Genomic DNA, 19303 nt, shown 5'->3' on the forward strand with positions numbered 1-19303 from the left:
GTTTACTGAATGATAAAGCAGTGCAGAAGGAGGAAACGTGTGTGTGTGTGTGTGTGTGTGTGTGTGTGTGTGTGTGTGTTAGACTGTGTGTTAAAATGTAATTCATCACAAACTATTTATGTAACTAACAGAGTTTGGATACACATGACCTGTATATATCTATACACTTATTATGTACAGTATATTACACTATCAAAACCTCCCCTTTATCTCCAACTGTATCAGTCAGGATTTAGGCCTCACCACAGCACAGAGACAGCGCTGGTTAAAGTGGTAAATGACCTGTTACTGGTCTCTGATCAGGGTTGCGTCTCTTTGCTGGTGTTACTTGATCTTAGTGCAGCTTTTGATACCATTGACCATGTTATTTTACTTGATAGACTAGAACATGTTGTTGGTGTTAAAGAGACAGATCTCTCCTGGATCAGGTCTTATTTGAGAGATCGATATCAGTTCATAGATCTAACTGATGACTCTAAACAAACTAAGGTAATGTTCAGTGTTCCACAGGGTTCTGTTTTAGGCCCATAATTTATCTCCCTATATATGCTACGCCTTGGTGCAATTTTTCTTAAATATGGTATTAACTTTCACTGTTATGCTGATGACACACAGCTATATGTTTATATTATTTACATTTACATTTACAGCATTTGGCAGACGCCCTTATCCAGAGCGACGTACATAAGTGCTTAAATCTCTAACATTGAATACATCAACTCAGGTTCACTAGGCTACAGACTTTAGATACCATGGGACTAGAACATTTGTTCAAAAATGTCCAGTGTTACCCGGATGAGGATGAGGTTCTCTTTTGAGTCTAATTCCTCTCAAAGTTTCTTCTCATCTGAGGTAGTTTTTAATGTTCAATTTATAATTTATATACTGAATTTATATATCTCTGTAAAGCATCCATTGTTAAAATCCCTCAACCTTAACACACACACACACACACACACACACACACACACACACACATACACACACACACACACACACAATTCCATGATTAAATATTAAATTGAACTTGACTATACTGTATAATGTATGTTTGATGTATATTTGATGTTAGAATGTAAGATTTGAGACACATCCTGAGCTGAACTTATCTTCATTAAGGTTCCACACTGATACAGTGAATCCCCAGTTGTCATAGAGACAGAGCTGTGGTGGTGGGGGTTGTTGTCTGTAGCCAAAACCCGTGCCTATTCCTGCTGTTTACGTCTCTGCCACGGCAACAGTTTCCACGGTGATGGGTGCAAAGACGGCCATGGATTGTGAGGGAGGACTGGGAAGCTGAATTTAGTGGCTAATAACATCATCACACCTTCACACACCAAAATATCTCTCTCTCTCTCGCTCTCTTTCTCTCTCTCTCTCTCACACACACACACACACAAAAAAAAACACTCACACACACATACAGTTTTATCATTTATGTTTTTGTTTTAGAGAATAAATTGAATTAAGAAAGTAAAATGCATTGATAAACATAATGCTATAAAGTGTGTCATAGTGTTAATACGTTTTTTACCTGTTATTATTTATTTGGGGGGTTTAATGTCTTTCAAGATTCAAGTTAGAACCGTGTAGTATGTAGGCTGTATATTACTTTATGAACAATAAAACAAATTTAGAGTTTGTTATTAATATAGTCTATATATAATAATATTTTTATAATAATATTTTTTATAAATTCTAATATATAATCTGTTTACTAAGACATTCATCATTAATACTGTAACTGATATCAATAAAGCTCATCATCAATACTAGAGCTTTCATCCATAATAATACAATCAGAAAGCTTACCTCTGGCTGTCTGTGGTCCTGGTACAAGAACTTCTGTGTGTCAGAGTTAAGCAGGAGGAAGTTAGTAAGTGTCCACTGTCTAATGTCCTTCACACTATCTTCAGTCTTACAGTATTAAGCTGGTGACTCACATCTGACTGAGCTGAAACATATAGCTGTGTGTCATCAGTGTAACAGTGGAAGTTAATACCATGTTTATGAATAAATGCACCAAGGGGTCACATATATAGGGAGAAAAGCAACTGATATCAATCTTCCTCATTAATACGACTTCCATCATCAAGATTTTTTATCATTCATACAAGTTTTCATAACATTCTCTTAATCAGTTCCACACATTTTTTTTATTAATACTGCAATCTTCATCATGAATACGTTCTCATTGTTTAGTTCAGATACTTCACTTTACACTCCATTATTACTTAAATCCTGTAGCATGTTTGTGATATTTATTATTTTTATTATGGATATGATTCACTTCATTAATTACTGTTTACTGATTAAACAATACGCTAAATAAAGAACCTGTAAGAATTGTATTTAATTATAGGAATCATTTACATTTGTGTCTGCATGCATTACAAAATATCAATAATAGACACTGAAAACTATAAAATGTTAACACACACACGTCTCACATACAACACACACTTTTAAACAACAACGACACACAACCCTGTTAACACAAGACTAAAAGTACAAATGATAGCATCAAAAAGTGTTTTTACAGAAAACAACATTCATATAATCATATAACACATAAGGTTGTGTAGGTGGTGTAAAGAAACACACACACACACACAAACACACACACACAAACACACACACCACACACACAACAGCTTAAATCTCTACATGGCTAAAGCTCCTAATTAGAGTGTAGATGCCTGTGTGGCCTGAGTGTGTGTATTTGTATGTGTGTGTGTGTGTGTGTGTGTGTGTGTGTGTGTGTGTAATCACAGTGCTGTTTCGGTTTGTATTATTATTATTGCACATCACATCAGACTTTCTTTTGTTCTTTCTTTTCTTAACAATGAAAATTGCATGTCACACACACACACACACACACACACACACAAGCACGCAGCACGCACGCACACACACACTATTTCTCTTTCTCTAAAGATAAACAGCATAGAATCATGATGTTCAGGTTACATTTATTAACAGATTATGTTTCTACTCTGTAACACACTAACACTCCAATTTCACACACAGTGTACACACACCTACTCTGGGTGGGGCATTTATGTGGGGGTATTGTACGTAGAGACAGGGTATTTATGGTAATGTGGTCTGCTGTACAAATGCAGTATGTTTAAATTTAACATTAATTTAAAATTTTTAGGGGCAATTTATGTGTCAACAAAGGAGCAGGGACACATAAGGGTAGAGGAGTGGCAGCAAGGGTAGTTTGGTGGGGCAAAAATGCAGCACAGTCATTTGGAGAATCATTGTGCAAAAAAGGACATTTAGGGGAATATAAGGCATTTAGGAGGGGGCAGGTAAACTAGGGGCAATAATAAAGATAATAAGGAGGAACAGGGTTTATGGGCTTTTTGGATGGTGACAGAAAGGATATGGGTACTGTGGGGCAGTTGTGTGTTTATATTCTTCTGTACAAATACAGTGTTTAACTATGAAGCTGCTTCAACTGGAGGTGTTAATCCATACTGTCCAATCAGAGATATGCTAATCCATACTGTCCACTTAAAAATATATGATAATCTATACTGTCCAATCAAAAATATAAGATAATCTGTACTGTCTAATTGTGGATATGATAATCCATACCGTCCATTAAAAATTGGTGCAAATCTGTACTGTCCAATCAGAGAGGTAAGATAATCCATGCTGTCCGGTTATAGAGATGTGATACTCTGGTACTGCTGAGATATGATGATGCATACAGGTCAGTCAGAGGTGTGATAATCCAATCTCAATTATGTTTCAGTTCAACACACAATTCCAGACTGTCCAATCCATCAGCCAGGTGTCCAATCAGAGTCATCTAATCAGACTCGTTCAAGTGTATCCAAAGAGTTTTTCTAATCCAGATTGTCCAATACAGTGTCCAGTCACAGTCGTTCTCCTCCACAATGTCCAAACAGAGACATGCTAGTCCAGACTGTCCAATCACAGAGTTATTCGGTTCCATACTGTCCAATCCAAATCGTCAAATCCATCTGAGTCTATATTGGCTCCACCCTCTCCACCTTTAGCTGATATCAGTTGTATTTCAGCCAGAGGTTTAGCCACAGCTGAAACAACAACATTTTGAATCAACAACAGCTTTAACACAGATTATACAGGGAGTAAACACAACATCTACACAACGTTACACACAGGTGTGTGTGATACATAGGATTACAAACATAGTTCAGTTTACATATTTTATCAAACACCTTTTCACTACAGTCATAGCATGTTTACTATAGAACACAGTGTGAGAGCAGATGCACAGTGATGTCAGTGATGTCAACATGAAGCATGATGGGAAATGAAGTTTAATGTGAAGTGAATATAAAGTAGTTGTTTGGTAATATAACAGTTTCTGAGGCACAGCAATTCATAAATAATAATATATTTAAACTATTAGCCAGGCATTGTGATTATTAAAAATGTGTTAATATAAAGCTTAAATAAAAAAGCTTATTACATGTTTAATACACATGTAATACATGATCATTGTATTTGGATAATTATACATGTCTGTTTACTGCAGTTGTCTGTGTTATTTTTTAAAATTAAACAATAAAATAATTTTTATATATAAACACAATTCAGTTATATACTGAGATGGTGCAACTGTGGGGGCAGAAAGGTGCAAGTAAGGAATATTAAGGGGTATTTATTCAGGACAAAAGGATAGGTCATTTTTAGTGTGGAAGAAAAGGGGTAATAGTGCATGTCAGGATCAGAGCATGGTTATAAACAATGCTACAATAAGGGTTATAAACACCATATTCATAGTCACTTTAAATCAGTTCAGATTGTTAATGTGCAGATCGCCTGTGCAGCCACAATGATTCTGACCCCTCTAACTCCTCCCACTAGGGCAAGTGGAAACCAGAATAAATGGAAGCCCAGGTTATCTGTATCGTATCTAAAGATTTATTTACACTTTATATACCTGAATTAATGCTGCTGTGGTTTAAATTCTATTCTTTATTGCCTAAAATAGTTTTAATAATAAATAAGTAGATATATGTAGCCCCGCCCACAAAGAAAGTGTCTGTAATATGCAGATGCTGTGATTCATTGGACTGATGGAATCGGCGAGTGGAAGCGTCTGATTGGACAGGGCGAGCTGTATGGTGATGTCACTGCTATGTTGGTTAAACTTCGGGATTTCTCAAAGCCTTGAGACACAAAAGAGTGAGATATTAACACACGCTAACCTGTATTCATATGAATACACACAAATGTACAGTGTTAAGCTTTTATTTCAATAAAAAAAAAATATAAAACAGTAAAGGACACGGTGGCAGGTGGGGATGTGGTTTAGTGTGTGTGTGACGGAGCAAATCAGCCTCATTTTACAAGCAGTATTTAACCCTCAGGAGTTGACAAGAGTTTTTTACAGAAATAAAGTTAAAACACAATTATTTTAGCGTCAATAAGAGGAGAGCATCATTAAATCTATACAGAGTTTAGTTTGTTTTTAAAAAATCCACTGCTTTAGAAAATACAGACAATAAAAAGGATTTCACTTCATCTCTGTCCAGGAACTTCTATTCAATCCAATTCACTTAAAATGTCTTTGTATAGCACTTTTAACAATGGACATTGTCTCAAAGCAGCTTTACAGAAATATAAAAAAACAAACTACAAAAAGTTTAATATTACACAAAGATTAATATAATACAAATAAGCAACATTAATAGATTAGTTAATTAGATTAACTTCTAACTCAGTATATAATATTCCACAGCAGACACGCAACAACCTCAGACACACAACAAACTCAGACACACAACGACCTCAGACACACAACAACCTCAGATACACAACAAACTCAGACACACAACGACCTCAGACACACAACAACCTCAGATACACAACAAACTCTGACACACAACGACCTCAGACACACAACAACCTCAGATACACAACAAACTCTGACACACAACAACCTCAGACACACAACGACCTCAGACACACAACAACCTCAGATACACAACAAACTCTGACACACAACAACCTCAGACACACAACAACCTCAGATACACAACAACCTCAGACACACAACAAACTCAGACACACAACGACCTCAGACACGCAACAACCTCAGATACACAACAAACTCAGACACACAACAACCTCAGACACACAACAACCTCAGATACACAACAAACTCTGACACACAACAACCTCAGACACACAACGACCTCAGACACACAACCTCAGATACACAACAAACTCTAACACACAACGACCTCAGACACACAACAACCTCAGATACACAACAAACTCTGACACACAACAACCTCAGACACACAACAACCTCAGATACACAACAAACTCTGACACACAACAACCTCAGACACACAACAACCTCAGATACACAACAAACTCTGACACACAACAACCTCAGACACACAACAACCTCAGATACACAACAAACTCTGACACACAACGACCTCAGACACACAACAACCTCAGATACACAACAAACTCTGACACACAATGACCTCAGACACACAACAAACTCTGACACACAACGACCTCAGATACACAACAACCTCTGACACACAACGACCTCAGACACACAACAACCTCAGATACACAACAAACTCTGACACACAACAACCTCAGACACACAACAACGTCAGATACACAACAAACTCTGACACACAACAACCTCAGACACACAACAAACTCTGACACACAACGACCTCAGACACACAACAACCTCAGATACACAACAAACTCTGACACACAACGACCTCAGACACAACAACCTCAGATACACAACAAACTCTGGCACACAACGACCTCAGATACACAACAACCTCTGACACACAACGACCTCAGACACACAACAACCTCAGATACACAACAAACTCTGACACACAACAACCTCAGACACACAACGACCTCAGACACACAACCTCAGATACACAACAAACTCTGACACACAACAACCTCAGACACACAACGACCTCAGACACACAACCTCAGATACACAACAAACTCTGACACACAACGACCTCAGACACACAACAACCTCAGATACACAACAAACTCTGACACACAACAACCTCAGACACACAACAACCTCAGATACACAACAAACTCTGACACACAACAACCTCAGACACACAACAAACTCTGACACACAACGACCTCAGACACACAACAACCTCAGATACACAACAAACTCTGACACACAACAACCTCAGACACACAACAACCTCAGATACACAACAAACTCTGACACACAACGACCTCAGACACACAACAACCTCAGATACACAACAAACTCTGACACACAACAACCTCAGACACACAACAACCTCAGATACACAACAAACTCTGACACACAACAACCTCAGACACACAACAAACTCTGACACACAACGACCTCAGACACACAACAACCTCAGATACACAACAAACTCTGACACACAACGACCTCAGACACAACAACCTCAGATACACAACAAACTCTGGCACACAACGACCTCAGATACACAACAACCTCTGACACACAACGACCTCAGACACACAACAACCTCAGATACACAACAAACTCTGACACACAACAACCTCAGACACACAACAACCTCAGATACACAACAAACTCTGACACACAACAACCTCAGACACACAACAAACTCTGACACACAACGACCTCAGACACACAACAACCTCAGATACACAACAAACTCTGACACACAACGACCTCAGACACAACAACCTCAGATACACAACAAACTCTGGCACACAACGACCTCAGATACACAACAACCTCTGACACACAACGACCTCAGACACACAACAACCTCAGATACACAACAAACTCTGACACACAACAACCTCAGACACACAACGACCTCAGACACACAACCTCAGATACACAACAAACTCTAACACACAACGACCTCAGACACACAACAACCTCAGATACACAACAAACTCTGACACACAACAACCTCAGACACACAACGACCTCAGACACACAACCTCAGATACACAACAAACTCTGACACACAACAACCTCAGACACACAACCTCAGATACACAACAAACTCTGACACACAACGACCTTAGACACACAACAACCTCAGATACACAACAAACTCTGACACACAATGACCTCAGACACACAACAAACTCTGACACACAACAACCTCAGATACACAACAACCTCTGACACACAACGACCTCAGACACACAACAACCTCAGATACACAACAAACTCTGACACACAACAACCTCAGACACACAACAACCTCAGATACACAACAAACTCTGACACACAACAACCTCAGACACACAACAAACTCTGACACACAACGACCTCAGACACACAACAACCTCAGATACACAACAAACTCTGACACACAATGACCTCAGACACAACAACCTCAGATACACAACAAACTCTGGCACACAACGACCTCAGATACACAACAACCTCTGACACACAACGACCTCAGACACACAACCTCAGATACACAACAAACTCTGACACACAACAACCTCAGACACACAACGACCTCAGACACACAACCTCAGATACACAACAAACTCTGGCACACAACGACCTCAGATACACAACAACCTCTGACACACAACGACCTCAGACACACAACAACCTCAGATACACAACAAACTCTGACACACAACAACCTCAGACACACAACAACCTCAGATACACAACAAACTCTGACACACAACAACCTCAGACACACAACAAACTCTGACACACAACGACCTCAGACACACAACAACCTCAGATACACAACAAACTCTGACACACAACGACCTCAGACACAACAACCTCAGATACACAACAAACTCTGGCACACAACGACCTCAGATACACAACAACCTCTGACACACAACGACCTCAGACACACAACAACCTCAGATACACAACAAACTCTGACACACAACGACCTCAGACACAACAACCTCAGATACACAACAAACTCTGGCACACAACGACCTCAGATACACAACAACCTCTGACACACAACGACCTCAGACACACAACAACCTCAGATACACAACAAACTCTGACACACAACAACCTCAGACACACAACGACCTCAGACACACAACCTCAGATACACAACAAACTCTAACACACAACGACCTCAGACACACAACAACCTCAGATACACAACAAACTCTGACACACAACAACCTCAGACACACAACGACCTCAGACACACAACCTCAGATACACAACAAACTCTGACACACAACAACCTCAGACACACAACCTCAGATACACAACAAACTCTGACACACAACGACCTTAGACACACAACAACCTCAGATACACAACAAACTCTGACACACAATGACCTCAGACACACAACAAACTCTGACACACAACAACCTCAGATACACAACAACCTCTGACACACAACGACCTCAGACACACAACAACCTCAGATACACAACAAACTCTGACACACAACAACCTCAGACACACAACAACCTCAGATACACAACAAACTCTGACACACAACAACCTCAGACACACAACAAACTCTGACACACAACGACCTCAGACACACAACAACCTCAGATACACAACAAACTCTGACACACAATGACCTCAGACACAACAACCTCAGATACACAACAAACTCTGGCACACAACGACCTCAGATACACAACAACCTCTGACACACAACGACCTCAGACACACAACCTCAGATACACAACAAACTCTGACACACAACAACCTCAGACACACAACGACCTCAGACACACAACCTCAGATACACAACAAACTCTGGCACACAACGACCTCAGATACACAACAACCTCTGACACACAACGACCTCAGACACACAACAACCTCAGATACACAACAAACTCTGACACACAACAACCTCAGACACACAACAACCTCAGATACACAACAAACTCTGACACACAACAACCTCAGACACACAACAAACTCTGACACACAACGACCTCAGACACACAACAACCTCAGATACACAACAAACTCTGACACACAACGACCTCAGACACAACAACCTCAGATACACAACAAACTCTGGCACACAACGACCTCAGATACACAACAACCTCTGACACACAACGACCTCAGACACACAACAACCTCAGATACACAACAAACTCTGACACACAACAACCTCAGACACACAACGACCTCAGACACACAACCTCAGATACACAACAAACTCTAACACACAACGACCTCAGACACACAACAACCTCAGATACACAACAAACTCTGACACACAACAACCTCAGACACACAACGACCTCAGACACACAACCTCAGATACACAACAAACTCTGACACACAACAACCTCAGACACACAACCTCAGATACACAACAAACTCTGACACACAACGACCTTAGACACACAACAACCTCAGATACACAACAAACTCTGACACACAATGACCTCAGACACACAACGACCTCAGACACACAACAACCTCAGATACACAACAAACTCTGACACACAACAACCTCAGACACACAACAACCTCAGATACACAACAAACTCTGACACACAACGACCTCAGACACACAACAACCTCAGATACACAACAAACTCTGACACACAACAACCTCAGACACACAACAACCTCAGATACACAACAAACTCAGATACACAACAAACTCTGACACACAACGACCTCAGACACACAACAACCTCAGATACACAACAAACTCTGACACACAACGACCTCAGACACACAACAACCTCAGATACACAACAAACTCTGACACACAACAACCTCAGACACACAACAACCTCAGATACACAACAAACTCTGACACACAACAACCTCAGACACACAACAAACTCTGACACACAACGACCTCAGACACACAACAACCTCAGATACACAACAAACTCTGACACACAACGACCTCAGACACAACAACCTCAGATACACAACAAACTCTGGCACACAACGACCTCAGATACACAACAACCTCTGACACACAACGACCTCAGACACACAACAACCTCAGATACACAACAAACTCTGACACACAACAACCTCAGACACACAACGACCTCAGACACACAACCTCAGATACACAACAAACTCTGGCACACAACGACCTCAGATACACAACAACCTCTGACACACAACGACCTCAGACACACAACCTCAGATACACAACAAACTCTGACACACAACAACCTCAGACACACAACGACCTCAGACACACAACCTCAGATACACAACAAACTCAGACACACAACGACCTCAGACACACAACCTCAGATACACAACAAACTCTGACACACAACGACCTCAGACACACAACAACCTCAGATACACAACGACCTCAGACACAACAACCTCAGATACACAACAAACTCAGACACACAACGACCTCAGACACACAACCTCAGATACACAACAAACTCTGACACACAACGACCTCAGACACACAACAACCTCAGATACACAACAAACTCTGACACACAACAACCTCAGACACACAACAACCTCAGATACACAACAAACTCTGACACACAACGACCTCAGACACACAACAACCTCAGATACACAACAAACTCTGACACACAACAACCTCAGACACACAACAACCTCAGATACACAACAAACTCTGACACACAACGACCTCAGACACACAACAACCTCAGATACACAACAAACTCTGACACACAACAACCTCAGACACACAACAACCTCAGATACACAACAAATTCTGACACACAACAACCTCAGACACACAACAAACTCTGACACACAACGACCTCAGACACACAACAACCTCAGATACACAACAAACTCTGACACACAACGACCTCAGACACAACAACCTCAGATACACAACAAACTCTGGCACACAACGACCTCAGATACACAACAACCTCTGACACACAACGACCTCAGACACACAACAACCTCAGATACACAACAAACTCTGACACACAACAACCTCAGACACACAACGACCTCAGACACACAACCTCAGATACACAACAAACTCTGGCACACAACGACCTCAGATACACAACAACCTCTGACACACAACGACCTCAGACACACAACCTCAGATACACAACAAACTCTGACACACAACAACCTCAGACACACAACGACCTCAGACACACAACCTCAGATACACAACAAACTCTGGCACACAACGACCTCAGACACACAACAACCTCAGATACACAACAAACTCTAACACACAACGACCTCAGACACACAACAACCTCAGATACACAACAAACTCTGACACACAACAACCTCAGACACACAACAACCTCAGATACACAACAAACTCTGACACACAACAACCTCAGACACACAACAAACTCTGACACACAACGACCTCAGACACACAACAACCTCAGATACACAACAAACTCTGACACACAACGACCTCAGACACAACAACCTCAGATACACAACAAACTCTGGCACACAACGACCTCAGATACACAACAACCTCTGACACACAACGACCTCAGACACACAACCTCAGATACACAACAAACTCTGACACACAACAACCTCAGACACACAACGACCTCAGACACACAACCTCAGATACACAACAAACTCTGGCACACAACGACCTCAGATACACAACAACCTCTGACACACAACGACCTCAGACACACAACCTCAGATACACAACAAACTCTGACACACAACAACCTCAGACACACAACGACCTCAGACACACAACCTCAGATACACAACAAACTCTGGCACACAACGACCTCAGATACACAACAACCTCTGACACACAACGACCTCAGACACACAACAACCTCAGATACACAACAAACTCTGACACACAACAACCTCAGACACACAACAACCTCAGATACACAACAAACTCTGACACACAACAACCTCAGACACACAACAAACTCTGACACACAACGACCTCAGACACACAACAACCTCAGATACACAACAAACTCTGACACACAACGACCTCAGACACAACAACCTCAGATACACAACAAACTCTGGCACACAACGACCTCAGATACACAACAACCTCTGACACACAACGACCTCAGACACACAACAACCTCAGATACACAACAAACTCTGACACACAACGACCTCAGACACAACAACCTCAGATACACAACAAACTCTGGCACACAACGACCTCAGACACACAACAACCTCTGACACACAACGACCTCAGACACAACAACCTCAGATACACAACAACCTCAGACACACAACGACCTCAGACACACAACCTCAGATACACAACAAACTCAGACACACAACGACCTCAGACACACAACCTCAGATACACAACAAACTCTGACACACAACGACCTCAGACACACAACAACCTCAGATACACAACAAACTCTGACACACAACAACCTCAGACACACAACAACCTCAGATACACAACAAACTCTGACACACAACAACCTCAGACACACAACAACCTCAGATACACAACAAACTCTGACACACAACAACCTCAGACACACAACAAACTCTGACACACAACGACCTCAGACACACAACAACCTCAGATACACAACAAACTCTGACACACAACGACCTCAGACACAACAACCTCAGATACACAACAAACTCAGACACACAACGACCTCAGACACACAACCTCAGATACACAACAAACTCTGACACACAACGACCTCAGACACACAACAACCTCAGATACACAACAAACTCTGACACACAACAACCTCAGACACACAACAACCTCAGATACACAACAAACTCTGACACACAACAACCTCAGACACACAACAACCTCAGATACACAACAAACTCTGACACACAACAACCTCAGACACACAACAAACTCTGACACACAACGACCTCAGACACACAACAACCTCAGATACACAACAAACTCTGACACACAACGACCTCAGACACAACAACCTCAGATACACAACAAACTCTGGCACACAACGACCTCAGATACACAACAACCTCTGACACACAACGACCTCAGACACACAACCTCAGATACACAACAAACTCTGACACACAACAACCTCAGACACACAACGACCTCAGACACACAACCTCAGATACACAACAAACTCTGGCACACAACGACCTCAGATACACAACAACCTCTGACACACAACGACCTCAGACACACAACAACCTCAGATACACAACAAACTCTGACACACAACAACCTCAGACACACAACAACCTCAGATACACAACAAACTCTGACACACAACAACCTCAGACACACAACAAACTCTGACACACAACGACCTCAGACACACAACAACCTCAGATACACAACAAACTCTGACACACAACGACCTCAGACACAACAACCTCAGATACACAACAAACTCTGGCACACAACGACCTCAGATACACAACAACCTCTGACACACAACGACCTCAGACACACAACCTCAGATACACAACAAACTCTGACACACAACAACCTCAGACACACAACGACCTCAGACACACAACCTCAGATACACAACAAACTCTGGCACACAACGACCTCAGATACACAACAACCTCTGACACACAACGACCTCAGACACACAACAACCTCAGATACACAACAAACTCTGACACACAACAACCTCAGACACACAACAAACTCTGACACACAACGACCTCAGACACACAACAACCTCAGATACACAACAAACTCTGACACACAACGACCTCAGACACAACAACCTCAGATACACAACAAACTCTGGCACACAACGACCTCAGATACACAACAACCTCTGACACACAACGACCTCAGACACACAACAACCTCAGATACACAACAAACTCTGACACACAACAACCTCAGACACACAACGACCTCAGACACACAACCTCAGATACACAACAAACTCTAACACACAACGACCTCAGACACACAACAACCTCAGATACGCAACAAACTCTGACACACAACAACCTCAGACACACAACGACCTCAGACACACAACCTCAGATACACAACAAACTCTGACACACAACAACCTCAGACACACAACCTCAGATACACAACAAACTCTGACACACAACGACCTTAGACACACAACAACCTCAGATACACAACAAACTCTGACACACAATGACCTCAGACACACAACAAACTCTGACACACAACGACCTCAGATACACAACAACCTCTGACACACAACGACCTCAGACACACAACAACCTCAGATACACAACAAACTCTGACACACAACAACCTCAGACACACAACAACCTCAGATACACAACAAACTCTGACACACAACAACCTCAGACACACAACAAACTCTGACACACAACGACCTCAGACACACAACAACCTCAGATACACAACAAACTCTGACACACAACGACCTCAGACACAACAACCTCAGATACACAACAAACTCTGGCACACAACGACCTCAGACACACAACAACCTCTGACACACAACGACCTCAGACACAACAACCTCAGATACACAACAACCTCAGACACACAACGACCTCAGACACACAACCTCAGATACACAACAAACTCAGACACACAACGACCTCAGACACACAACCTCAGATACACAACAAACTCTGACACACAACGACCTCAGACACACAACAACCTCAGATACACAACAAACTCTGACACACAACAACCTCAGACACACAACAACCTCAGATACACAACAAACTCTGACACACAACAACCTCAGACACACAACAAACTCTGACACACAACGACCTCAGACACACAACAACCTCAGATACACAACAAACTCTGACACACAACGACCTCAGACACAACAACCTCAGATACACAACAAACTCTGGCACACAACGACCTCAGATACACAACAACCTCTGACACACAACGACCTCAGACACACAACAACCTCAGATACACAACAAACTCTGACACACAACAACCTCAGACACACAACGACCTCAGACACACAACCTCAGATACACAACAAACTCTAACACACAACGACCTCAGACACACAACAACCTCAGATACACAACAAACTCTGACACACAACAACCTCAGACACACAACGACCTCAGACACACAACCTCAGATACACAACAAACTCTGACACACAACAACCTCAGACACACAACCTCAGATACACAACAAACTCTGACACACAACGACCTTAGACACACAACAACCTCAGATACACAACAAACTCTGACACACAACAACCTCAGACACACAACAACCTCAGATACACAACAAACTCTGACACACAACAACCTCAGACACACAACAAACTCTGACACACAACGACCTCAGACACACAACAACCTCAGATACACAACAAACTCTGACACACAACGACCTCAGACACAACAACCTCAGATACACAACAAACTCTGGCACACAACGACCTCAGATACACAACAACCTCTGACACACAACGACCTCAGACACACAACCTCAGATACACAACAAACTCTGACACACAACAACCTCAGACACACAACGACCTCAGACACACAACCTCAGATACACAACAAACTCTGGCACACAACGACCTCAGATACACAACAACCTCTGACACACAACGACCTCAGACACACAACAACCTCAGATACACAACAAACTCTGACACACAACAACCTCAGACACACAACAACCTCAGATACACAACAAACTCTGACACACAACAACCTCAGACACACAACAAACTCTGACACACAACGACCTCAGACACACAACAACCTCAGATACACAACAAACTCTGACACACAACGACCTCAGACACAACAACCTCAGATACACAACAAACTCTGGCACACAACGACCTCAGATACACAACAACCTCTGACACACAACGACCTCAGACACACAACAACCTCAGATACACAACAAACTCTGACACACAACAACCTCAGACACACAACGACCTCAGACACACAACCTCAGATACACAACAAACTCTAACACACAACGACCTCAGACACACAACAACCTCAGATACACAACAAACTCTGACACACAACAACCTCAGACACACAACGACCTCAGACACACAACCTCAGATACACAACAAACTCTGACACACAACAACCTCAGACACACAACCTCAGATACACAACAAACTCTGACACACAACGACCTTAGACACACAACAACCTCAGATACACAACAAACTCTGACACACAATGACCTCAGACACACAACAAACTCTGACACACAACGACCTCAGATACACAACAACCTCTGACACACAACGACCTCAGACACACAACAACCTCAGATACACAACAAACTCTGACACACAACAACCTCAGACACACAACAACCTCAGATACACAACAAACTCTGACACACAACAACCTCAGACACACAACAAACTCTGACACACAACGACCTCAGACACACAACAACCTCAGATACACAACAAACTCTGACACACAACGACCTCAGACACAACAACCTCAGATACACAACAAACTCTGGCACACAACGACCTCAGATACACAACAACCTCTGACACACAACGACCTCAGACACACAACCTCAGATACACAACAAACTCTGACACACAACAACCTCAGACACACAACGACCTCAGACACACAACCTCAGATACACAACAAACTCTGGCACACAACGACCTCAGATACACAACAACCTCTGACACACAACGACCTCAGACACACAACAACCTCAGATACACAACAAACTCTGACACACAACAACCTCAGACACACAACAAACTCTGACACACAACAACCTCAGACACACAACAAACTCTGACACACAACGACCTCAGACACACAACAACCTCAGATACACAACAAACTCTGACACACAACGACCTCAGACACAACAACCTCAGATACACAACAAACTCTGGCACACAACGACCTCAGATACACAACAACCTCTGACACACAACGACCTCAGACACACAACAACCTCAGATACACAACAAACTCTGACACACAACAACCTCAGACACACAACGACCTCAGACACACAACCTCAGATACACAACAAACTCTAACACACAACGACCTCAGACACACAACAACCTCAGATACGCAACAAACTCTGACACACAACAACCTCAGACACACAACGACCTCAGACACACAACCTCAGATACACAACAAACTCTGACACACAACAACCTCAGACACACAACCTCAGATACACAACAAACTCTGACACACAACGACCTTAGACACACAACAACCTCAGATACACAACAAACTCTGACACACAATGACCTCAGACACACAACAAACTCTGACACACAACGACCTCAGATACACAACAACCTCTGACACACAACGACCTCAGACACACAACAACCTCAGATACACAACAAACTCTGACACACAACAACCTCAGACACACAACAACCTCAGATACACAACAAACTCTGACACACAACAACCTCAGACACACAACAAACTCTGACACACAACGACCTCAGACACACAACAACCTCAGATACACAACAAACTCTTACACACAACGACCTCAGACACAACAACCTCAGATACACAACAAACTCTGGCACACAACGACCTCAGATACACAACAACCTCTGACACACAACGACCTCAGACACACAACAACCTCAGATACACAACAAACTCTGACACACAACAACCTCAGACACACAACAACCTCAGATACACAACAAACTCTGACACACAACAACCTCAGACACACAACAAACTCTGACACACAACGACCTCAGACACACAACAACCTCAGATACACAACAAACTCTGACACACAACGACCTCAGACACAACAACCTCAGATACACAACAAACTCTGGCACACAACGACCTCAGATACACAACAACCTCTGACACACAACGACCTCAGACACACAACAACCTCAGATACACAACAAACTCTGACACACAACAACCTCAGACACACAACGACCTCAGACACACAACCTCAGATACACAACAAACTCTAACACACAACGACCTCAGACACACAACAACCTCAGATACACAACAAACTCTGACACACAACAACCTCAGACACACAACGACCTCAGACACACAACCTCAGATACACAACAAACTCTGACACACAACAACCTCAGACACACAACCTCAGATACACAACAAACTCTGACACACAACGACCTTAGACACACAACAACCTCAGATACACAACAAACTCTGACACACAATGACCTCAGACACACAACAAACTCTGACACACAACGACCTCAGATACACAACAAACTCTAACACACAACGACCTCAGACACACAACAAACTCTGACACACAACGACCTCAGACACACAACAAACTCTGACACACAA

General features: G+C 42.3%; 1 protein-coding gene across 2 annotated transcripts in view; it reads right to left on the reverse strand.

Annotated features, from left to right (window-relative positions):
- Positions 1–4972: 4972 nt before the first annotated feature.
- kcnc2 (potassium voltage-gated channel, Shaw-related subfamily, member 2) overlaps positions 4973–19303 on the reverse strand; it is a 60870-nt gene continuing 46539 nt past the window's right edge. Inside the window, exon 4 of one of the 2 annotated variants that reach the window (XM_060890062.1) lies at positions 4973–5174. In XM_060890062.1, coding sequence (XP_060746045.1) covers positions 5071–5174 — 104 coding nt within the window. In that variant the 3' untranslated portion in view covers positions 4973–5070. The remainder of the gene's footprint in view (positions 5175–19303) is intronic. The other variant, XM_060890063.1, reaches the window with a different exon arrangement.

The sequence above is a fragment of the Tachysurus vachellii genome, chromosome 16, assembly GCF_030014155.1.
Source record: "Tachysurus vachellii isolate PV-2020 chromosome 16, HZAU_Pvac_v1, whole genome shotgun sequence".
NCBI classification, from domain to species: Eukaryota; Metazoa; Chordata; class Actinopteri; order Siluriformes; family Bagridae; genus Tachysurus; species Tachysurus vachellii.